The 25,011-nt window shown below is 38.2% G+C and overlaps 1 protein-coding gene across 3 annotated transcripts in view; it reads right to left on the bottom strand.

Moving 5' to 3' along the window:
* Nucleotides 1-795: 795 nt before the first annotated feature.
* The window catches only part of ZNF800 (zinc finger protein 800), a 32,052-nt gene continuing 7,836 nt past the window's right edge, over nucleotides 796-25,011 (bottom strand). For 2 of the 3 annotated variants that reach the window (XM_042018197.1, XM_042018198.1), the window contains exon 5: nucleotides 796-23,910. In XM_042018197.1, the coding sequence (XP_041874131.1) occupies nucleotides 22,151-23,910 (1,760 nt within the window). In that variant the 3' untranslated portion in view covers nucleotides 796-22,150. The remainder of the gene's footprint in view (nucleotides 23,911-25,011) is intronic. The other variant, XM_042018199.1, reaches the window with a different exon arrangement.

Raw genomic sequence — 25,011 nt, forward strand, 5'->3', positions numbered from 1 at the left:
CACACTGTAGCTTCTTAAATGGAAAGAGGTGACTAAGTTTTAGCAACTGAAATAAACCTATATAATAACCAAATCCCACATTAGGAAGAGCAATCTTTTACCTTGCTTCTGGACTTTGGTGCACTGAGAAGATACTGTCAGCAGCAGTAAATATCAACTAGTTAGAGGTGATAACCAGTTGAAAGCACAAGTTCACCTATATATTTTACTATGCTAATAAAATGTTATGGAAAACATTCCATGCCAGAGCATGGAACCTAGTTCTGCAGCTGCACATTGCGAAGCCTGTGGGAAAGTGGGAATAGAATAAAGTTAGATGTGGCTGCCTCCAATTTCACTCTCTTTTTAAGGTAAATTGGACCATACAATAGTTTACAGCTGTATGGACAGAGAAATCTGTTCATGGGTCTTTCTGAGAAAATCCACTCGTTTTAGAGTGAAAGCCCACCCAATGAGATTTGTAAGCAAAATAAGCATCTAAACGATGACATGACTAAGTGCTTACCACAGCAGGCTGTTTTGGGCACAGGATGGAGAAGGATTTTGCCAATTTCTGTTTAGCTTGGCAAATCCATGGCAAGTGTAATCACAGCAAATATATTCCCAAGCCAGATGACATACACAGTTCCACAGCTGATACAAAATGGGCTGATGAAGACTAGAGTATAATAAAACAAGTTGAAATATTCTGTGACAATGATAGCTTTGCATACTACTGCCCTCAAAGTATCCAAAGGATCTCACATTTCTTTCATAGATATGTATTAGTGAAGTCAAAAATGAAATTATATCCAATTTTACACACAGAAAATTTGATTTTTTTTTTTAATGTCACAAAGGCTGATATTGCACACATTTGCTACAATAGACACTCAAAGAAATCAAACTCAATCATAAAACAGAAAGCAAGACATTATTTTTTAGCGTCTGCATTATGTGAGCAGGAGGAAGGAGATGATATCAACTTGCCAGCTGGAAATCAATAGGAACTTGGCCAACCAGCCTAAGGCTTTTTTTTCTGTTGTCTTCTCAGTTTACTAAAATAATAATTTGATCCCATGTGCTTCAGGAATACTGGACCTTTGAAGATCTGAACATTTAAATCCTGTGCATTGTAAAGCAAACACTTACGCACACATTTGGAAGTCCAAAGCATAGCATGCAATCTTTATCTGGTCAATCATCCTTTCTGTCATGTGCAACACATGACACTGTGATCAATTCAGATATTCATGACTAAAATGGATTTGTTTTCCTTAACGAACTTTCTTTGTAGTTTTAACAAGTCACAAGTCCAGTTCCTCAGGCCAGAGGAGATTAAGAAGCCAGTATATGTATGGTTCATAAAAACAGTAAGAAAACTGGAAAATCATTGTACATTTCTGCCATGTGCTGACTTTGTGCTGTACATGTTTGGCTTTTACATATTAACCTATCTGTTCTGATACTTGAGTCTAATAGGGCCATCAGTCACCTGATGTCTTTTTAGTGTCATCTTCTTACCAATCTCAAATTGCAGGTGACAATGAGAATACCTTAATTTACCACAGCAAAGGTCCTTGCTGCAGTGGGTCAAACCAAATACAAGGCTGCAAAGTATCAAAAAGCTTATTAGAACTCAAAGTAAAGTAAATTCCTCTCCCCTACTGTCTGCATGCCTTTGTTGTGAAAGACAGTCCTCAGTCAGGTTCTCCAAGCATGCACGCACACACATTTAGTGACTGCATGTTTTCCCTCTTTTCCTACCGTGGCTGAGGTAGTAGGCTGTAGCTCAGAAGCCTGACCAGACTGAATATAATTGTACAATTTTTAAACTGTAAAACTGTTTTTAAAATTGTAAAATTATTTATAAAATTTTCAGCTATTTGATCTATAACAAACAAGTATAGATGCCATCCTTTGTTTTTCAGAACAAGAAGCAGCAAGTTTGTTACCTGAAAGGTACACAAAGTCCCAAAGAACAGGCATGGCAGAGTGAGCTGGGACACAGGACAGTCTTCGTCTCCCAGCTTGGGGCCATGCTCAGGGACTTACCACAGGCTGCCTTTCTCATGCTGCTTTACCCTTCTGTCCGGCCGATCATGTGCCATCAAACATGAGAGGCAAACATGTAAGGTCTTACCAAGACCACTCTAAGACTTTACAGAGGTACAGTCTAAGCCGTTTCTCCAAATTACAGCCGAACAAGTATAAAGTTCCACCTGAAACACCTTTCCCCATTGTGTATGTCCAGGTGTAACACAACTGTAGCTCAAGCAGCCTCCCAGCATCTGAGAATAGGATGTGTGTGAATAGTTCAGACAGCCTCAGCATTCCACAGGAGCTAGAAGAGCCTTATCCTTGAGTTTCTTCAAATAGAAGAAAGTTTGGGAGAAGATTAACATTGATTTTTAGGAAATATTGGTATAATGTGGAAGGAAGAAAAAAATGGCAAAAAGTTAATTAGATATTAAGAAGGTTAAAAGGGATGACCTAAAGGGGTAGACTGGTATTGATTGCTCACAAAATGATGGAAGGCTGATAGGGATGCCATTTGCCGTGAGTATGGTAGCATAATTAAGGTCATTCAGTAAGAATTACATTAAACAGGCTTTGTCACACAAATATCATTAGATTAGAAGTTTAGGTGATAAAGTAAATTATACTGATATAGCAGGCTTTGACAAGCTATTTTACGTCATGGTGAAGGACCTTCTGTTTAAAAACAAGTATAGAGTTATAAGAAAAATAAGATGAAAAAACTTCATTAGAGTATCGAGTTCATCACCCACTTGCAGATTCTTGAATATAAAATGGATTTCAACTGAAAATTGGGTTTATACATTTCTAAACAGAAGTATTTCAAATGGTGTTGCACAGAATTTTTTATTCTTGGCTCAACTATGAGAAATACCTTTATTATTGAAGTGAATACAAAAGAATCACTGCAGCTAGTGTACAAACTCTGGCAGCATGCCAGAAGTGATAAGAATGGGTCAGCTCCACACAGAGGCTGTGGTGCTTGAAGTGCTAGTTTCATTCAAACAAAGAATATAGGTCAAACATCCAGATCTGGAAAAGCCGTATCCTGTAATTCAATGACCTAGAGAAGAACTCAGGTATAAGGGAAATACACAACTAAACTCATAACATGACTGTGTGATTATTAGGGCTAGTACGATCTTCAGATGTGTAAATAAGAATGAATCTGTAACAAGTAGGACAATTGTATACTGCCCAACTGAGATGAGCTAATTGCGATTTTTTTCCTGACATTCTTCATCAGAAAATTCAACATTCTCAGAGGGAGGTGAAGTTCAAATAAGAAAAGAATTTTAGAAAAGAAGATGAAGATGTTTTGATTTTCATTACATTTCTCTTGTGTTTTTAAATATACATGATTTGAGTTCAAATTTAATATGCTTTTTGCATCTTTGGTGACATCATATATTAAAAATTTTAACAATAAAACCTTTTAAAAGTCAAATTGTAATGAAACATCTCATGTTTGCTGTAAGATTATTTTTGAGCATACAGTTATAGAAATTGTTAACGTCTTCTCTTTCTGTTCTGTTTTCGGAGAGAGAATTTCTGAAAAATCCATACCTTCTGTCAGCTGAGATTGTAATTCAGACACTGGAATCTGAGTCCAATGTCAGTATTTAAGAATATAGGAAGCCAAGAAATGTTATTAACAAACAACAAGAAGGTTCCAAAGTTGGATTTCTTAAAAATACAGTTTTAAAATAAGGGTTTGGATGTTTCCTTAGCTTATTAGACCAACAGAAGCACAACGAGATCTAACACGAAAATCACAAGCCAAAGGAATTCTAATCAAGGGAACATTTATTACCCATTGGAACAACTAAACTGGGATTACTGTAAATCAGTAAAATTTTGCAACCTCTAAGATGACATACTTTGCTAGAAGGCATGCTTGCAGCTCAGTTACAAACATAGGACTCAATACTGAATTTCTGCAGGGACGTCCTGCAGCCCGTACTGTGCGGGAGGGTCTCACAGCTCCTGGGTGTTGCGGTGAACTATGACGAACCCCAGGGTCAGCCGGATCAAGCGGACCCAAAGGTCCATTGGTTTGACGCTGCCACAGCCCAAAAGCCCTGAGCATTCTGTGAAAAATACATAAATCCGTGCCTTACCATGGCCGCAGCCCTCCCCACCCCTTATTTCTCGTACGTCGTTGTATTTCCAGAGAGTTCCGTGTTCTTCGGTTGTTAACTGGTCCTTGTTACTCCTCCCCGCCTACCCCTTCTCCCATTTGCTGTAATTCCTTCTCCCCGCCTCGGTAACACCCCCTGGCTGATGTTCCATTGGTTGCTGTGTGTTTTCCACGCCCAGAGCGTGGGAGTACAAGACTCCCCGGAGGCCACGCGGCTTTGGCTTTTCTCTGTGAATTTTGCTCCCTGACAAACCCCTTCCCAGAAGGCGGTCCCTCCGCCTTTCCCTACCTCCTTGCGCGCCCTCGCCGCCGGTGGCCGAGGCGAGCCCGAGCAGGTGCTTCGCCGGCCCTCCCGCACCACGGTCGGTGTCCGCCCGTCCTCGCTCGAGGCGGGCAGAAGATTGCTCGGTGCCCGGGACAGCGTGCTAGCTGGCACGGCACCGTAGCACCTGGGTTTAAGCCTATGAGCACGGGAAAAGAGAAAAAGCAGCACTCAAGTCACTGCTGTGGTCAGGCAGCTGCCTTCTGTAACCAATACATGTTCGCAAGAATGAACATCACTTACCAATGGGCCTGACAGGGAGGAAAAGGGCCACGGTCTGCAGCGTGAAGCACTCACTGAAGACGAGAGATGATGTGCATAGAAGGAGATATTCTGAAACATGCACAGCCATACTACCTACAACACTACAGGCAAAGCACCCAACCTTTCTATGCAAGTGCTAAAAATAAAAAAAGATTAGCAAATTTTTTAAATTGTAATAAATCAGAGTATAGGGGAACTTGTCTGAACAGGACCCAATGAGCGAAATTAATTTCAGTCCACAACTCAGTGGTGTCTCTGGGGGAGCAGAGGAAGAGCTAAAACCTCAAGTACAGAGAACTAAAACAGAAAGAGAATCAACACATGCCCTGCTCCAACACACGGAACACTTGACATCACAAGAAAGACCCTTTCCCACACAGATCACCAGCACCTTGCTTTTCCTCCCTGCCAGTCAGTCTTTCTGCAAGTGTAACTGCAACCCCAGTTTTCTTTAAATATCACATCTGCCTGATAAATTGTTTCTCTTAAATCCATAGCAATAACAGCTTTACCTTACAGTTTCAGATTAAGAAACATGGCTAATCTTTGCATAACTCATGTTTCAGGAAAGCAGACCTATTAGTAAATACACATCAAATTGTGAAACTGTGTTACAGTATAAGAAATCTTTCTTAATTTAGGTAAAAAACATTCTTCTTAGATCATATAGATCAATCATAAGCAAATTTTTTCCATTAGTATCAGATAAGCAATCATCTTCCTGATTTATTAGGAATTCAACAAATACAGCTAATCTGTATATACTCACCTCTCTCCAGCCCTAGACTGCAATTTCTCAGGCAAGAGACTGTCTTTTCCTGAATGTATGGAAAGTGTTCAGCTAAGTGTGGGCTCTTAAAAATATAAAATTATACTCTGATTTAACGGTGAAGTTCTTCTTCCAAAATCCCAGATGAGTAATGATATTCAGAATCTTGCTTTACATTTACCTTGTTTTATCAGGAGTTTCCTTCTAACAGAACACAACTGTAACCATACACGTCCTGCTCATCTACTCTTTCCCCATGCACTCACCATTGCTCAAGACAATCTCTCTTGCTCAAATGCTGTGGCAGAGATTCTTCTCTATTTACTGCTTCTAAGTCCTTTTTATTTTCTTTTGAAAACACAGTATCAGCCAGAACTTAAGAGGGAAGAACATCTTTGCAGAGCTGCTTATTGTGATTATGGCAACAGATGAAGCAATGAAATCATCACATGGAAAGAGAATATGCCAAGGAGCCTGCCAGCTCAGGGAAGAACAGAAAGAACTTCCCAGGCATGAGGAGACTGGATAGAGTTTGCTATAACTCAGGAAGTCACTGAATCAGCTAAAGCAAGGACTCACCTGAAAGAGCAGATATTGTTGGGATTTTTTAATTTCCTGTTTGCCTTTCCTAAGAGCTCTAAGTTTGCTCAATTAAAAACTTAATTTTTTAGTTTTTATTCAAATAAAGTTTGCCTTGTTTGAAATTTAAAAAAGGGGAAAAAACCCCATAAACTTTAGCCTAACTTTAGTTAGAATATAACATAATATAAAAAAAGACTGCCTGATGCAGAGTCCCATCAGGGATGGAAAGATGACTGCCCTTAGTGCTGTCCCCACCATGGGAGCAAGGAGGGAGGCTTTCACACTGGGAAGCTTCACTGCTGTCAGAAGTGGAGCAGTAAGTGTGAAAGAAGGAAGGGAGTGGAAAAATACAAGATATTTTGACTGGTAACAGGCCTGCTCACCTCCCCACACACCAAATGTCCTCCTGCAGGGAAGACAGGTGCAAAGGAGAACAAACAAAAGAGAATGAAGAAGAAAAGCAAAGAGCAGTCAAAAGTGAAATGAAGGATAAAGGAAAGCTGGGAATCATTACATCACTGGTAGCAAAAGAAAAAACAGAGCAACAACTACGCAAGAAAGTCTTTCCTTCCTATCATCCAGGTAACTCCATCATTCTAAACTGAGTCAATCAAGTTCTTGTGATACTGAGTCCCAGAGCAATGAGACAGCTATTGCTCTCATGAGATGATGTGAGAACACTCAAGTGACAAAGGTTGGAGAAAAATGTTCAACTGCAATTGGAAATGATATAAAATACACATCATGCATCAAAAGAAGCAGTCTTTCTTGAAAAAAATTGTATTTAAAAAAAAAGAAAATGGTATAAATGCTTAACTCCTTCTTAACCCTCAGCACCTGGATATGAGAAGTGCTTCTTAAAAAGTAGTTTCTAATGCCTCTGATCTCCCCATGAAAAATAAAAGTTAGAATGGGCCAATGCTGCAAGGTAAACACAGTTGCTGTTGTTGGTACAACTCCGACTTTTAACTTAAAAAAAAACCTAGTTCATACCAAAAAAAGAGTCACAACTGCCTTTTTCTTTAACCACAAAACTTGTCTTCATTTAAGTTTGCAGGATCTGCTGCCAGCTGAGATAAAGTGTACCTCAAAAAGGACATTATAGCTGGGGGGGTGGAGTATAGCATCACAGTCTTTCTTTCCTTTTCTTCCAGTACATCAGCCAATATGTCCTCTGCGAACTGACCTGAACAATACTCAATAGCAAGTCACAGTTTTCAACTTCTGCATTCTTTTAGATGTCACTACTGTATACGTGTTTCCCAAAATTAAGTTGAGAGAATGTCATTAATTTAATACATAAAGCCAGGAGAAAGTAAAAATTACAAACACGTGGCCAAAAAATTCTCAAGTTGGGAATCTAGGTTTGCATTCTTTGCCAGAGCATTGCCATATATGAGTTAGCATCAGAACAGAAGGATGTGTCACATGGGGTTCACCAGGGGTCTATTCTGGCTGCAATACATTCCAGTATTTACTCCATGATTCAGAGAGTGCATATTAAATTTACAGATGGCAAGAACCTAGAAGGAAATAAAACTATTGCAAAGGAAAAAACAGTCTGGACAAAAAATGGAAATAAAGTCTGGGAAAAAGAAAACAGAATGCACCCCAACAGGGACAAGTTGAAGATACTGTAAGAGCAAATGAACCATACAAATACAGAACAGGAAACAGCCAATTAGAAATCAGTTGTGTAGAAAAGAACCTTCAGTGATATAAAATAGAAGCCGAACAGAAGTCAACATCAAGCTATAACAGGTTTCTTAAGGTACCAACAGAATTATGCACAAGCCAGAAGACAGAATGCAAAATCTGTAAAAACCCTCTGCCCTGCAAGGCACAGCTGTGATACTGCCTTGTTCTCACAATACAAAAATAAATAAATAAATAAAAATTCAAGTGGGCCAACTGGAAGAAATGCATAGGAGAGTTGCAAGAACAGTTCCAGGAAACATGACCCTGGAGGAAACACAGAGCAGTGAGTTTTTGAGTCCAAACAACTTATGACTAAGACATGACATGCTAACAGCCCTCAAGCACATAAAACACTGCTGCAGGGAGAGATCGAACAGTTAATTTCCTACATTCATCCAGGAGAAGGAAAAAAGTAACAGGCTTAGATTTTAATAGCAAGGTTTCCATCTCAAGCCAAGAGAATTTTCTGTTGGCAAGAATAACGAAATGTAGAAATGAACTGCCTGAAGAAGAGGCCAGACAAACCTTCCTTGAAAAAGTCAACTGACCTTGCCTCAGAGTACAGAGAGACTCCACATCTTCCTTGCACCCCCACCATTCTCAGCTTGCCTAAATATTGTCAGAAGAAGAGTTAACATCCTCCATCCTCAAAAGCAATCTCTTCATCATGACCAGCTGGCCTCTTTCACAGATTAAATAATGATGCCTTGCTGTGTTCCTGTTTCTCACCTTCCCCAGATGACCACACAGGCTGTACCAGGTCCGGAGCGGCTGCCTCCCCTCTCCAATACACTGTACATGTGCCCGAGCTGTCTCTGCTTTCCCTGAGCAACGCTCTAGAGAGGACACAAAAGCCTTTACAGATGATTAATAGCTACCTTTCAAGGCTTAATGATTTGGCTAAGAAACTACATCTTATAGATCAGTCTAGATAGCTAATCTAGATCTTGGCCAGCTTTTTTCTGCTCTTTCCAAGAGGTAGACTGAATATTCAGCTCAACATCTCTCCTGCTTTCAGTCATTTTTCTCCATTATTAACCACCTATTCAGACAACTATTTCCAAGTTGCACCACTTTACTCAACAGACCATCTCCAGCACATTACCAATGGGTAAGCAGAGAATAAACCTTAATCAAAACAGTCACTAAAGACTCAGAAACAATTCAGGAATTAGTCCTGTTTTACAGTTCTGTGTGTTCTGTTTTCCAGTTTTCAGCTCTGCAATGATGAGACTGCATTTTATCTAAGGGAGAACACACCATTTTACTACACGTTAGGTAATGTATACAATTCCAAACAGCAGAAGTTCTTTCCTTCTGTTGCTGGAAAAAAAGATGAATAATAATGTTAAAATTAGTTACAGCCAGTATGTGGTAGATGGACTGTTGCCATATGGTGGTTATGTAAATTAAATGACAAAATAAGGATCTAGCATTTATAAGCAACTTTTGCACATTTCAAAAAACCCAGCCTGCCTGTGAAATACCTATGAGCTCCCACTTATGGGAAGAGATGACATCAAAAACTTGGGTTTTTTCTGAGACTCTGAACAATTATTTCAAGGAAAACATAAGAAGCCTCTTATTTGCCTAACATACAAAGAACATCAAGTCCAATCACCACTCCTGTGCATTACACAAAGTAGTCTTGTTCTCCAATTAAGCATCTATTTTCACTTGGTAAAATTACGTCCCAACACCACATCATTGTGTTGCCTGTCTGGAAAGGTGCCTGACTGTACTTCGTGGATGACTTAAATGCCCAAACTTAGGAAAAAATGATTTCTCTAAAAGCTGTCAAAGCCACCTACTTTTCCCCTTGTCTAGACAGGGAATTTAGGACCACCTTTAGGAATCCTGATACTCTATGTGCTTGTCATTGAAACATAAAATGCGCGGACAGCTGGGCAAGATCAAGCACCAGTGCTCAGTAAACTTTAAATATGTTCAAGAGGCAGCATTTCAGACTCCATGTGTAACTATCATGGAGAAAAGTGTATTTAAAATATTTAATTTTTTTGTGATTTCAGCAGGCAGGGGCAATAGGTATCAAACAGATAATTGGATCAGAAATCCAAAAACAGTTTCTTCTAAAGCTAGGTCTCTATTTTAAAAGACCAGCTCTCATTTCTCAGGTTATACTGAAAGCATAGCTGCCGCTGTGAAAAATAAAAGTCGAAATTAATTATGGTATATAACAGCTTTGTGAATCCTTGACATACAGCACAGATTAGATTCCAGACTCCTACTGTCCCACCACACAAAAGCATTAGTATTTTTTCTTCTAACCATATGCACAGAGGCTAATTAACACAAAATCCTTTTGCCTTACTGAAAAAGGAGTCTTCAGGCTTTATTAGAAGAACAGGAAAGCAATTAACTAAAGATTAAAGGGGCTCCATCTGCCTGAAGCATGATAGAAATTGCCAAAAAGAGCAGGAGACAGGTAACAGAGGATATAACAAAAGGGGGGGGGGGGGAAGAAGGAGAGAATGAGCAACAGAAGGTTAATATTAAAATCACAACTGGAGATCTTTCTCAATAACCTGTTGGAAGTCAGCCAGAGGGGATAACTGTAATGTAGGCACAAGCTTAGGCAAATGTCTATGGACTCTGTTCAGGTCAGATTACCTGATCATAATGGTCCTTTCCAGCCTAATAAATCTAAATTACACATGTATGAAGACAAAAGTGAATACGAAGCACAAAATCAAGGAAAGGTTTAAATCTGAGTTAAACTAAAACCCTTACATTATTATCACGATAGCAAAAGGGATATGTAAAAGGCACTAACTCTATTCTTCACATCTCTAGCCAAGTATTTATCCCTCTATCAGTCTTCACAGGAAGTGCTACATCTCACAGGGAGTAGCTGCTTGGCATCTTTCTAAAAAAAGACTACAGGACAACTCTGCCAAAACGATCATCCTCTTTGACTCTCCTGTCTTAGGGCAACACTGGGTTTGTAACATATGATCTCCCCATACGGATTTCTAGCACTGGAACATTATTTAAAAGCCATAAAAGTCGCACAATTCTGACTGAGTGGATCTACCAAGCTATATTCCGGCACAGGAGGTGGAAGGCTCCAGACTCATACAACCAGTCCTTTTGCCCTATGACAAACTGCAGTACATCTTAACTGGCTTACTTCTGTCAACACAAAAGTTGGCGTGTATCTGAAGTCTTCCCTTGCAGTGGGTACTACAGGGTCAAGAAAGGTCAAAAAGGGAGGTATGAACGCATTTGAAGGTCAGTAAGTCTCGGGGGGTCCCAATGTACTGCTAGAGTTATCAAAGGTCCTGTCATGAGCACTGATATTACATTACATATTAGATCTACTTAAAAGTCCATTTTGATGGAAAGATGCAAATGTGAACCACACCAACAAACATATCATATGGCTCCTGCAACACCATGGGTGGATTTAGCTGCCTGGAGTTCAATGAGAGACCACATCCAAAAACGGGTGCTGTTGTGCACCTCACCACGACTCACATGTTCTCAGTGACTGGAGGGAAAGCTGACACCCCAGAGCTTCTCAGGGACCATCAAAACCCAAGAGTTCCTTAAGGATAGTGACTAGTCCAGTGGATCAGCTGTCAATGAAACCATGACAGTGAATCTGGCAGGTGCAGCATCTTGTTAATTCTATTTCCCCTGCAGACAAAAACAGTCTGTATGTTGGATGAACAGCTTCTCCCTAATGATTCTATCTGGACATCACTGATATTACAACTGATATTACCAGAATCACAACAATACCTAAAAGAAGAGCCTATTCTTATATCAATTCTCTTTTCTCTTGAGACAAAACAGAATAGAATAGTGTCATCTTTGTTAAAAATTTCAGGGCACCACTTATAGATAAGTAGTTTACTTGACTGCTGTTTTTAGCTAACACAGAAAGATCTGCAAATCCCAAGTGAACAGAAAGGACTGAAAGTTCGTGGTGGTACTGGCAGCATTTCACTCACCTTAAGAATACACAGACTGCAGTAGGAAAACAAATTAATCTAGCATCGATGCAACTCAAACACCTTCCTGTGCTGTCAGATGTTTGTTAGAGACATCTGGTTGCTACGTGTATGCTGTAATTGCAACAGCTGTACAGAGACAAAGCGAGGATGGATATGAGGATGGAATGATCCTCCAACTAAAATTCTTCAGAGCCAGGAGCATACTCCTTACAGAGCTGAAGCTTGAGCTACTTGCACACCTCAAAGCTTATAAAGAGCAATAGATATGACCTGGTTGAAAGGGGCTGTCTGCAAGCAGACATAAACAAAAGGCCGAAAGAGTAAAAGAATTCCTGGGAATAGCAAATAACACATCTTTCCTTTTTCTCAGAAAGGGTCACAGTGTCAAGGAAGCTGGCTGAGATATTGCATTAGTTGCAGGTACTGCAGGCAACGAAGAGCTGGGGTACAGCAGGAACACCCCAGGAAGCAGCACAGGAGAAGCTGGGAGCTTCATGACACTGGTGAGCTAGGCAGTCTCCTCACTGACTTAATGCACTCTCACAGTACCCATGCAGTGCTAAGTTTTGGTGTGCAATTTAGGCATTCAAAACTTCTGGATGTTCAGAATTGCAGATAACCACTGCAGAGAGCTCGTTTGCAGCAAACCCATTATTTCACATAAACATTGCACTGTGTGTATCCAACAAATCTGACACAAAGGGCTACAGAATGCTTGCACATGTGAATGGGTCCACAGACAACTGATTGGCACCCACGCATTAAGTCATGTATGTCCTGAAGAGGTCTGATTTGACTGTGTAAGAACAAAATAACCAAGCTCACTGCAGATAAGTTTTAATTAGTATACATAAACATTTCTTTCCAGACAGAATTAGAAGCTGTGAAAATGAGGGGCTCTGATGTGCCACTACTGGTTTTAGCCACCATCCAAGACACAGAACAGTCATTATACTGTATACTGACCTGCACATACCTCATAATAGCTACCAACAAAGTATTGTACTCCCTGCAGTTACTGCTCAGAATATGAGATACTGAGATATTTTCCATTTTGAAGAAGAACAAACAAACAAAAGTAACAACAACAACCACCTCAAGACAAAATAATACACCAAAAGCACACAAATGCTCATTTGGAAAACACACTACCTGCTTTTTAATTAATATTATTCTCTTTCTTTTGGCAGAAGATTTGTTAACTTGAAATTAAGTGGTTGTCTTTACCAAAAGTATAGAAGAGATGGTATCTATCTGTAGATATGACCCATGTTTCTCCTTTCCAAATGATAAGTCTGGGAATAGAATAGGATTCAAGGTCTGAAAACAACATGTTTACAGGTGCTAAATAACATAACAATGCAGAAATTTCTATTTACGATGTCTTCCACCATCCCCAAGATAAAAGTTTCTGCATTTTAAAAGGTGGAGGTAATTTTGTGTTCAGCATTTTGCCTTTTAAATATGAAGCTAAGTTAAATGAAGCTTAAAGGAGGTAAAAGACATTAGAAAAGTACAATTCCTCTCTTGGAATTCAGTAAGGGACTAAATAACAAAAAAGGAGCTTAAGTGCTATAGAGCTGCACAGGTTTTCGATGTGTTAATTTTGAGAGATCATCTTGGTAGATGACACCTAACCCTGCTACAATGCATTGTCCTCAGCTATTCCACAGCCTTGGGAACAAAGAGCAAGTGCAATCAAGCAAACCTTAAGTCTTCATCCTTACAAACATCATTCAAGAATTTCAAATGTCACAACCTACGATCTGCTTACAGAAACCCCATTAATGACTCATTCCTGTGTCAAAGGCCTAAGGCCAGTCTTTCCACGGTAATTTCTCTTCGCTTTTTGAATATCCACCTTTTTTCCTAAGGATGTGCTTACAGAAGGAGGCCGCACTAGAAGGACACAATTGTGGGTTCGCTTGCCATGTGCCAGCCCTTGGCGAGGTCTCTGCGGTAGCAGGCTGCCTGCCGCCACCTCGCACACCGCACATCGAGTCTCGGGAGGCGGAGACAGGGAAAGGGAACATCCGAAAGGCCTTTGTTGGAAACAGTTACGATACAAACTGCAATCACTGATTTTCATTCGCTTCTCCGAAAGTCATAGCAGCAGCTCAGGCGTTGCAGGGTGACTGCCCACCTCACCCTTTCCATCCCAGAAAAGGACTAAGGTGTGCTCCAGGCATTGTTGGGTTTCCTTGGCACTGACTCCCCACGCATATTTAGGCTCCCTTCACAAAAGCCAGTGCAAACCTCAAAAATCTTATTCTTCACCAGCCCTGAGCTGGTGAGGAATAGATTTTCTTTCCATGGAAAGAAAATCTTTCTGCTTCTCTGCTTGCATTCACCACTCCAAAAGTGGGATTTCTTCTGGGCTCAGGGTCTTCTGACTCCTCTTCCAAAGTCTCCCTGGTCCAGGGAAGAGGAAGCGGCATTATGGCAGTGTACAGTCACAGCCTAATAAAAACAACTATAGCCCTGCTGCCCTTCCTGTCCACACACAAAACACTTGCCCAAAGCATTTCACTCTTTATATCAAGGCAAAGACAAAAAAGTTTTTTAAGGCTATGAATGCTGTAGGAATTATCCTGTTCCTCTCACATGCACTTAGTATAAAGCAGTTCAAACAAATGCACCAGCCTCAGGTGCTTTCATGAGTCTTGCCATAGTTACCTTTTTACTCGTATTTATTTTTTTTATTTATCGATTCATTTATTTTTGCTCCAAAGTTAGAGAGTGTAGCTCCAAAGGCAGCAAGCCCCTCTGGAGCAAAGAAACCAAGATTTGGTAATGATTGGAATTCAGTTACATGTTACCTTCAACCTCTCCAAACAACAATTTAATAACTAAGGAGAAAACAATCCAAGAGCACCAAACCTCAAATGAAAAAAAGAAAAAAAACCCAACACAAGAGAAAAATAAACACTTCACTTCTAATTCAGGCACACAGAAATAGGGAGAAAATAGGGCTGGACAGGGCCTGAAGTTCTCGAGCCATTTATCAGGTGCCTAGTTCACGGAGAGAAATATTACTTCTGGCAGCTGTTTTTCTAATCTATTTTTAAAGGCATAAATATAAGAGGATCCACATTGGTCCTGCCTCGATTTCTTCCTGCTCTGCCTTGTCTTTTTCAAAACCACCCTCTAGAAGCCTCAAATTCCGAACTCCCAAAATCAGTGGTGTTTGGATCACCTCACCCTCCAGAAAAAAAAAAACCACAACCACCTACCCAACACTATCAAATGTCAAGCATTTTTAAAGCAGCTTTCAAAACAGAAACAAAAAATTCTACTTTAAAAATCAGGGGTTTAAAGAAGCTAACATGATAAGCACATAGATAATTCAAGATAACCACAGCCAAACAGTAAAACATTAAAAATTGAACTGGGAACTACACAGGTTAGTAATAGAAACATAAAAATGACAGCAAGCACCTCCCACAAGGGAAGAGACATTTTATGAAAGAATAAGGTAATTGTCTCGTAGCTGTGCTAATGTAGCTATCAAAGCTACGTAGTTTTATCCTTTCCTTTTTTAACAGAAACTAACTCACACTTAAGCCTTACCCCTCAAAAACTGTTTAAAAATATATTAGGAATTCTACTACTTTTGGATTATATTGTCCTGTATTATACTGGTGTAGACAAACAATCTACTGAGATGAGAAAATTAGCTCTAAGATAAAAAAACATTTTTTCTTTTGCTTTTCAAGATGCAGAAGTATTTAGTCTGTTACCAGTCGTTTTGAAGCCAAGAATGCTAATAGTTTGCTGGCCATTTCCAACCACCATGGGTCAGTCAGTCCACAGCTGTGCAGGCACTCAGAGTTTCAAAGGCATCCTCCATGCTTCCCAGTACATTTCTCTAAGATGAAATTTCCTTCTGAAAGTCTCACTCAAAACATAACTGAGTACCTGACTCTGCACTGCTGCGATTATTTGCTTGCCTTAACATTCACAGAGAGATAAAACAAGGAAAACAAACATCCTACCACTGCACACAGATAAGTAAATTGTAAACTGAAAGACAGCTTACTGAAAACAAAAATTTGAAAATAAGTCTTCAAAGTGGAATACCTTCAGTATCACCTTGAATAGTAGAAAAGCAAATTCTGAAGTTAAAATCATGAAATATAATGATAATTAAATGATAATATGATAATTAAACAGTAACTCAGAATAGCAAATGCCAGATGAAGTACAATTTATGAGATGTTTGCATGTTGTTATACTGCAAAAACAATGACTTGCGCAAATTGAGCTGATTCCAGCCTGAGCTTCAGGACATTACTGAGACATAAGAAAACAGTCCCTCCAATCTTTTCAGCGTCAAAGACCATTTTTACAGTGCCTAAGTTGTTTGCATATGCAAGTGTTCCTTGAGGAAGCAAATGGCAATATTTATGTACAGAGATTTAATAAAAAAGACCCAAGTCACAATCTGTTCAGTTCTAAGCAAGGTCAACAAAGTCATGCACCTTGTTTTCCTCATGTATACTAATGGGAACAAGTACTCTGAAACAGCACAGACACCCGATCCTGAGCCTTGTGAACCCAGCCACCACCTAATGTACTACCACTTTGACACCATGCAGAGAAACGTCTCACTGAATTTGGAAAGCCATTATCACTTTTATATCTGAGACAAACTATTGATCTCTTTATCTGCCAATATCATGAATGTATTTTTGATGGAAAATGCATCTTTACATATTTAAAGGATGACGTGTCCATTTTAGGCCTGTTCATTCTTAGGTAGTTGTTTCTTCAAAGAGAGGGTAGCAGTTGAAATTTAGATGGATGTTATGAAGGAAACTCATTACAATTTACACATCTATTTCAGTCTAAGATTCTCCCCACCTGCCTTGCCACAAGACAGTAACTTCAAACAACCCCTTTGTTTGCTGCAGAAAGTCACAAGCTGAGAACTGTAAAACCACAACATCCTGGAGAAGAAAACATCTGAGCAACAGAGTGAAAAAAATGTAAGCACATGTACATGTCAGATCTGCTGCAAACCCCAGACTGTGTTTTTTGGTCTCTGCTGTGCCACCGAGCCCACTCAACTCTTTCAGATAACATCAACAGCTGTGGAAGATCATCAAAGCAGACTGTTTTGCCCCTAATAAAGGAGGCTCAAAAGCTCAGGCTCAAAGCACGTAGGTAATGTGAAAGAGCAAATTCAGCTCAGCCAAGAGAGCTGAACCAGCTAGCACTGGAAAGGCCTATGCTGAGAAGACAGACCAGGTACATCTGAGCTGCCTTAGACTGAAATGGCAGGAAAGCATCAAAACAAAAAAACACCAGCATTATCAGATGCTAGCAAATGTAGTGCAGGGGATTACTGACACAGAGAACCTCAATCCTACCTATAACTGAGGCAAAACCACCACAAGATCTACTTCTTAAGAGTAACATTAGAGCAAGATGAAAAAGCACATTCTCCTCACCCATCCAGACTTCGAAACAACCATGGCAATGCAGTGAAACAATACATCGTGTCATCTGTTTTGCAGAAAAATGTATTTGGTCTATGTGCTATCAAAGTCTCAGGTGATCTTCATTCCCCACTAAATCTTCCAAAGTCAGTGATATTGTTTCCTCATTTGAGACATTATTTCAAGTATACAACAACTCTATTAAGATTACCAGTATCTTGACAATACCCAAAGGGATGAATGAACCCAAACAATCCTAGCTTTTCAAATTACATTCCCCTTTGTGTCTATGAAATTACTACTTTAAGATGGTAACTGATGGATACTGTGAAGCAAGCTCCCTAAAAAAAAGGGAGCAAAAGCGTATTCCACATCACTCACTTCCCCTTTGATGCCCCTTTCAAGATGGGCAGAGAACCTTTATACCCAACCAGCAGTCCCCCTTGCCAAGTCTCCTCATTAGTACAAACACCACAGCTTCTCCACCAATAAAATCGTTGAGGACCTGTTCTCTATCCTTCATCCTCCAAACAACACACTGATCTACCTTTGTGGTTAACCAATTGTTCTATTTCAGTATTCAGCAAAAGGGAATGATGTAAAATACCTACCCACAGTTCTTTCAGCCACCACTCCAAACTGACCCCATTTTCTAAGTACTTCAAGCACCTGACCACTTACACAAATCCTTCACACAGTAGATTTTAGTTCATCTCAAGAGAATCCAATCAAAAACAAATGGTGGTAATGACCATTAACTATCTAAGGTACAGATTTCTTTATTCTCCTATAAAACTGAGGAAACCAACCGCTACAAGGACTTCAAGCCCTGAAATCTAACATCTCAGACAGGAAAGACAAGTAAAACATAAAACCAGAAACCACTCTAAAAATAAAGACAAAAAAAATAAAACCAGGAAGACCGACACCCTCAGCTGAGAGACAATTAAGATGATTCTGAGACTCACGCCAGCATATTTACACCTTAGCAAGCCTGGTGCCGCCAGTATGGGAGATTGTTGGTAATGTCATGTCCCTGAAAGCTAGCCTCTCAAGCTACTTAGCATTAGAAGACATGCATCACTTTAAAAAAAAATACAGACTTGCATACAAAATGTTTAGATCATTCCAAGTTTTCTGTAAAGTAGCTAACATTCATTCTAAATAAAAAACTCTTCTAACAAGACTCAACATTAATTCTGAAGGTCCACTAAAGACCCTCTATTTGTCTTTGGCTAGTGTAAGTGAAACGAGCCAAACCAATGTGCCCCATCAATGATGCAAGACTGCATCTTAATTAAAAACTCATATCCAGTGTGCTGGTGAGCAGAAAGCATACCTTTGAAATAGGAGTAACTTCATCTTCACGTATTTCAAGATACAGATTACACACTTACCCAGAACAGACAGCAGAAACCACAAGGATAAATTGAGAAAAGAACAGTTATTCTATCCCTATGTCTGCATTTTCATTTTCCATTCTTCATCTGCAGGCACTCAGCAATATGACTTAAAATGCACTTACATTAATAGCCTAATGTCGTCTTTTACAAAAGAATTAACAATGGTTATGGCAGTTCTTTTTTATATCCAACCATGAAAACAAGGAACCTTCAGCAGCCATCAATGTTATTTCCAATGGAAAACTAGGTAATCCTATTTTCTTGTAAAAAAAATCCCAGGATAGCCTATCTTCTTCAATATTTTGTTCTAAAAAGGTAACAACAACCAGAGTTCCTCAGTTAAGAAAGAGATTCCTTTACAAGGGACAAAAGGCAGTGTTTTCTAAAAATATAGCAAGGGTTGACCACCAGTGTGAAGTGTTCACTCCACAAGTCCCAAATTTATAATTAAAAAAAACATTTATTACAACATAATATTACAAATAACTAGCTTCAATGATCAACAAATAAAACTTTACAAAACGCAAACAATGTAATTTCCAACTGTGGAGTGACAGATATCCCAAGTGTACAAACACAACATCTTTTTGTTTATGCCCACTTAAAAATCATTTCCAGTCTGCTTTATTTTCCATCAAATACAGTACATTTATCCAAACAAAAGCATGTACATTCAATATAGAACATTTTGAGCAAAGCTACAATCTTAGTTCCCATTCACAGTATTTTTAGTGCAATGCACTAACAGGCCCAAATAGTTCTCTATCCATAAAAGCATTTTTACTCCTGATCTTGTGATCAACATTTAGATATATTTTATACAAAAAGTATACATGAACACGAGGCACCTCCCTAAGTAAGGGAGTGAACCAATATAAAAAACATGGTATTTCTTCTGATGTACAATACCTTTCAAATTGTAGCAATTTGACACAAATCACTAAACAGAATATTTTCTAAAAGGTAAAAAAAAACCAAACAAACAAACAAAAAAAACCCAAACAAAAAAACCAAAACAAAACCCATGATCGCATGAAACCTGCCAAGAACTTTATAATGGTAGGCATGCAACTGTTTTACTACAATCTTGACTAAAAGGTTAAAAAAAAGGTATCTAAAACATTTTCCAATTACACAAAGTCAAGTGCTACCCATAGTGGTCATATATGATTTTGAGAGAAAATATATTTTGAGTTTCTCCCAAACTATCCTCCCTTTTTATTAATATTTAATGAAATAAGCTAACATTATAAGTGGTTGTGCACAGATTGTCTATAATACATCAGCAAATATTCACTACCTTCATATTAACATTAGTGTGTTGATCTTTTAAAAATAAACTGAAAAAATAAACTGCAACTATCATTAAAGTGCTTGTGTATAATTTTTTTTAAAAAATTAAAGAATAGAGGAATGTGGATATTGTCGTAAACTTTCTAGATGTTTACAAAGTTTTTCTATGAACCACATATGGAAACAAATGGAGGTCTTTGAAGTAACTTCAGCACAGTGAAATTCAGAATGTCCTAGAACTGGGAAATTATGAAAAAGTCAATATGAACAAACTGAATTTATGGCAAATACTAAAAATTAGTAGAATTCAGCCAATACACACTACACTGTTTGCTCTTATACATTCATTTGTAATAAATTTAAACCAGTATATTACACAACATTTACCAAAGTAGGATATCACATCAAAGTTTGAGTTGTCCATCAATTAACACTACCAGGGAGGACCAGTATGCCTGGATGATGAGTTTTCTGAAGAGGACTTCCTAAATGAGGAAAAAACACCTTCTTCCGAAGCTGCTGTTCATCAACTTGTCTCTAGTGGACTCTTACTTAATTTCAGGAAGTTTGCTCTATACTGTGTCAAATTACAACTGCATAGAGAGAACTGCTAATTTAGAAGCACGCGCATTTCATTTTAACTACTTCAGTGTTTTGGGAAGTGGCACTGTCCTACAAGCAGTCAGAATGGTTATTAATATAGTAAGAAAAAAAACAGCTTATGAAAATATTTCCTCCTTATAGTACCATTATCAAGAATTAGCAGTTCCAACAACAAACTAAAGTCTTTTTCAGTCAAATGAACTTCAGACTTTCCGAACATCATTTGAACCTATCTGAAGAGAAATGGGAATAAATTAATACTTTGAGTTTACCCATATAATTCTGTTTTAAACTACACAACGTAAATAATTTATAAGGCTAAATTTTTAATTCTTATTCAAAATGCAGAAGCCACTCCTCCTCTAAAATTCAGCATATTTCAGGATCCAACTCAATTCATTTTTGAAGTTATGTCTAATTTGGCCAGGATTTGTTAGAAAGTCACAAAAGCACCACATCACAATTTAACATAACTAGGCGGTCATTCACTATGAAAGCTGAACTCAAATCAAATCACCTCCTGGAAAACAGCATTTCAGAGTTGAAATACAGAACAAGGCACATATACTTAGTTTTCTTTTTACCAAATATGCGAGAAAGATGGTTCTGAATAAGGACGTTAGAAATCCCTACAAGTATCACTACAGTCTCTCTTCATGATATTTTTGTACAATCCCCAACCTTCAGGCATCAGTTGGTTATTCTGAAATACAAACTGACTGTATACAAATATTTTGTTTTTTAAAAGGTCTTCTAAAAATAGGCCAACTTTAACATGAAGGCTATGGAAAACTGAGTAACTACAAACACAACCTCTCCAAGTGTAAAAAATTCCCAGAGTAGCACATAAGCGGAAGTTTAGAAAATTCTAAGCCAGACTTCAATACATATTGATGCCTAAATCAAAAACTTACGATAAGATTTGAACAATTTAAAAAAATAAATGACCACAAGTCTCCGAACCCGGGCTTATATAAAAAAGCACTAAAAGAATGAAATGCTAAATTTGATGACTTCAATGGTGTTTGCAGGCACCTAACCCATAATGATTTTAAATCAAAGCAACTAAGCAACCAAATTACACAAAAAAAAACCTGTTCTATGCACTTTTTTTGACAGTGTGTAGGCAATATACATTAAAATAAAAATTTAAGTTTACAATGCTAATTTCAGTAAGTTCATAGAGATTTTTTTCTGTTATCAGCTTTTACTTTAGTACTTTTAGTACTTCTTCAAGTGGTCACAGCAAAGTTAATTAAATGAGTTAAGTTATTCAAACCAAACAAAATTATTGTTAATTTTTTTTAAATTACTATTTTTAAAATGTATGTATAGTAACTTGATTATAACATATGCCTTAAGACAGTTTAAAGAGTTGACTCAATACAGCTCAATCTAAATTCCATCTTCCTGCAATGACAAATTTAGATTTTAACTCTAGCAAAATGCTAAAAAAAAAAACCAAAACAAAACCAAATTTGACATCTATTTTTGCATTTAAGCCACTAAACCATAAAATCTATGGGAAAATATGTTTTCAACAATAAATCAACAACAGCAAAAGAAAGGCAGTGGTATTGTTGGGGGTTTTTTTAAAAAAAAAGAAAAAAAAAGACAAAACACTTTTTCTTTTTCCTCACCAGACAACAGCTTTAGATCTTGTACTTCTGCCTTTGGTTTTACTTTCTTCAGGTGAATGAGATACATTTGCTTTGTGGGTTTTCTTATGATGTTCTAGAAAAGCTTTTCTGGCAAATGCTTTCCCACATTTATTGCATCGGTGTAGAGAAAAGTTTTTTGTTACTTTTACTTCAATGCCAACATCAGCTCCTTCATACTTTTTATTGGGAGAATTAGAGGTGACATCCTGTTTTGAACCAATCTGTTTTGTTTCATCCCTCTGAGAGCCTCTTTTTGTCACCTTATTTAAAACAAGATCAATTGGTTTCTTTATTGCTCTTATTTCTAAACTTGCAGTTATTTTCCCAAGGTAGCGTGGTGACTTTTTATGAACCACAGTTATGTGTCTTATCACATCACGCTTGCGACGCGTTTCGTAGGAGCAGAGTGGACATCTGTAGTATTTAACATAAATATTATTTCCATCTGTGTGTAATTCAATGTGTTTTGTTAAATTCTGTTTAGAAGTAAATTGGCGCTTACAGAGTTTACAGTAAAGCTGCTTGAAGTCAAAGCCAGCTGAAAGTTTTGGCTTCCTAGTTTTTTGCTGGCCACCTGCAGCAGATGCATTGGTTGATTTAGGGGTTGATTTAGTGGTTGATTTGCAGGTTGATTTAGCGGTTGATTTAGAAGTTGATTTAGGGTTTTCGGGGTCCTGTTTAACTTTATTTTTCTGTGCTGATGGTGTGTTCTTTTTCTCATTTGAATGATTTGTTCCCTTTAATTCATTGTGTGGAGAAAGCGCAATGGAAGGGGGTGAAGGTTCTACAGAATCTGCTGGTTCAACTTTTATTTCTGTGCCATTGGCAGTATTGTTGGGTCCTTTCTCTCTTTTAGAGTTCTTTCCAGAAAGAGTTATCTTGTGAACAATTTGCATATGCCTTTTCAGCATTATTTGTGAACTATATTTTCTCTTACACAGAAGGCATTTGCATGCACTTAAATTGTATTCAGCCTCTGAAGACGACTTTTGTTTTCTGGTCTTAAAAGATTTTTTAGCAGAAACTGTATCCAAGAACAAAGGTTGCCCAGGCTTTGTAGCTATATCAGGAGTAATGGAATCCCTTCTTAATCCTCTATGAACTTCATCAAAATGCCTCCTTACGTTGGCTTTTGTAGCAAATGATTTATAACACACAGGACAACTTCTACCTAATGTTACGAGAACATTCTTATTTCGTCCTTTTGCAGAGCACTGGTTTGGTTTCTTTTTTGTTTCTATGTACTTCTTTAGCTCTTCCATCTTTTTTTTGTGTACTTTTCGAATGTGCCGGCGTACACTGCGTCTTGAATGAAATTCCTTCCTACAGAGGCAACAAATCAACTGGTGGCCATAATCAGAGTTATCCAGAGAGTCCAAGTCAGGATTTACTGCTGGTGGCTGTTCTTCAGGAGTAGATACCACTTTGTTTGTAACTGGATCAGCAGGAGGTAATTCTACAGACTCCCCAGGTGGGACTGGGGCTGGAGCTGAAACAGTCTTGGGTTGCTCAGTGCTGGGTTCCTGTATCTGTACCGGAGCTTGATCAGGGGTATGACTACTTTCTGTGTTCTCATCTGGGCTATCAGTCCTTGACACATATTGGAATACAGCATTTTGATTAGTTTCTATAGGTTCCAATGTAATTATATATTCTTGCTTATCTACCCTTGGATAGATTGCTTCAAGAAGGTCATTTATGGCTTGACTCTGCTTATCTTTTGTATCTGGGAGGTCTGTGAAAAGAGGAAAAGGTATTTTTTAATGATTTGGTAATTTTCAATTATTTAAATTTCAAAGTAGTTTTTAACCACTATGTGAATTCAGTCCCCAAATTTCCACAAATCCTCTTTTGTACTCTCTGAACACTCAAAGGCTTTGAGTAATCGTTACAAGTTGCCTTTTTATTAAAAGCCAACATCGGAAATAACCCTCCCGGCGTGCTAATGTGAAAGCCACCTGAACTAAAAATTTGTATAACTGGAATTAAGCTGGTCTTTAAAAAACTGTATCAATTGCAAAAATAACATCATTCAACTAAGCTTGTTCTGCAGGTGTGCAACTAAGCCTGAAGTATCATTAGAAACCGATTTTCCTACTGTGGGATACAGGCACTCTCAATAAAGGGACCTAATTCTGGAAATAAGCTCTCTCTGTGAATTCTGAACAATCCTTACCAAAGAATGAAACATCTGTGTAACCTGAGCATTGCATGAAGATATAAGTAGATAGTATTTTACAGGTCTCAGTAATATTCTCTTTTTAAATGTCAAATTACTTCAGTGCTCTAGTTCCTAGTGTGATACTTGAAGCATCTGCACTGGCACAACTAAGAAGCCAGGGTCCTACAGCAAAAAGGTGAGGCACTGAGATGACACAGTTCAAATTACTGTGAATAATTTTAAAGATGTGAGTCCTGGTAACAGCTAATTAAAAACCCACACTTAGTCAGAGTTATTCCTTCCATGCACCCAGCAATACATGAAAAGTGTCAGTACAAGAAATATGCTGTTTTGTTGCTCCAAACCCATTTTTTAACACTGAATTTTTAACAGCTTTTGCAGTCAGTTTCAAACAGGCCTATCTATATAGTTTTTACCAAAAGTAAAAAGTCCTTCCTATTTTATAGCACCTTTTAAGACTACTTCGTGACTATACTGACTGAGTGCATGTCAAAAAACTTAGCAGGGAATAGTCTTTGGAATTTTTCACCATGGGGTGCTGAACTTCTATTCCTGCCTCTTGTTCACTATCTTTTATTTATTGAAAAAAACTCCCACTTACTTCAATAACTATACTCAATTTTATATAAAGCACAAATACTTATACAGTTTTAT

This window comes from Corvus kubaryi, unplaced genomic scaffold (assembly GCF_017639235.1).
Source record: "Corvus kubaryi isolate FWS band 111438036 unplaced genomic scaffold, C.kubaryi_AGA036_p1.0 137, whole genome shotgun sequence".
NCBI lineage: Eukaryota > Metazoa > Chordata > Aves > Passeriformes > Corvidae > Corvus > Corvus kubaryi.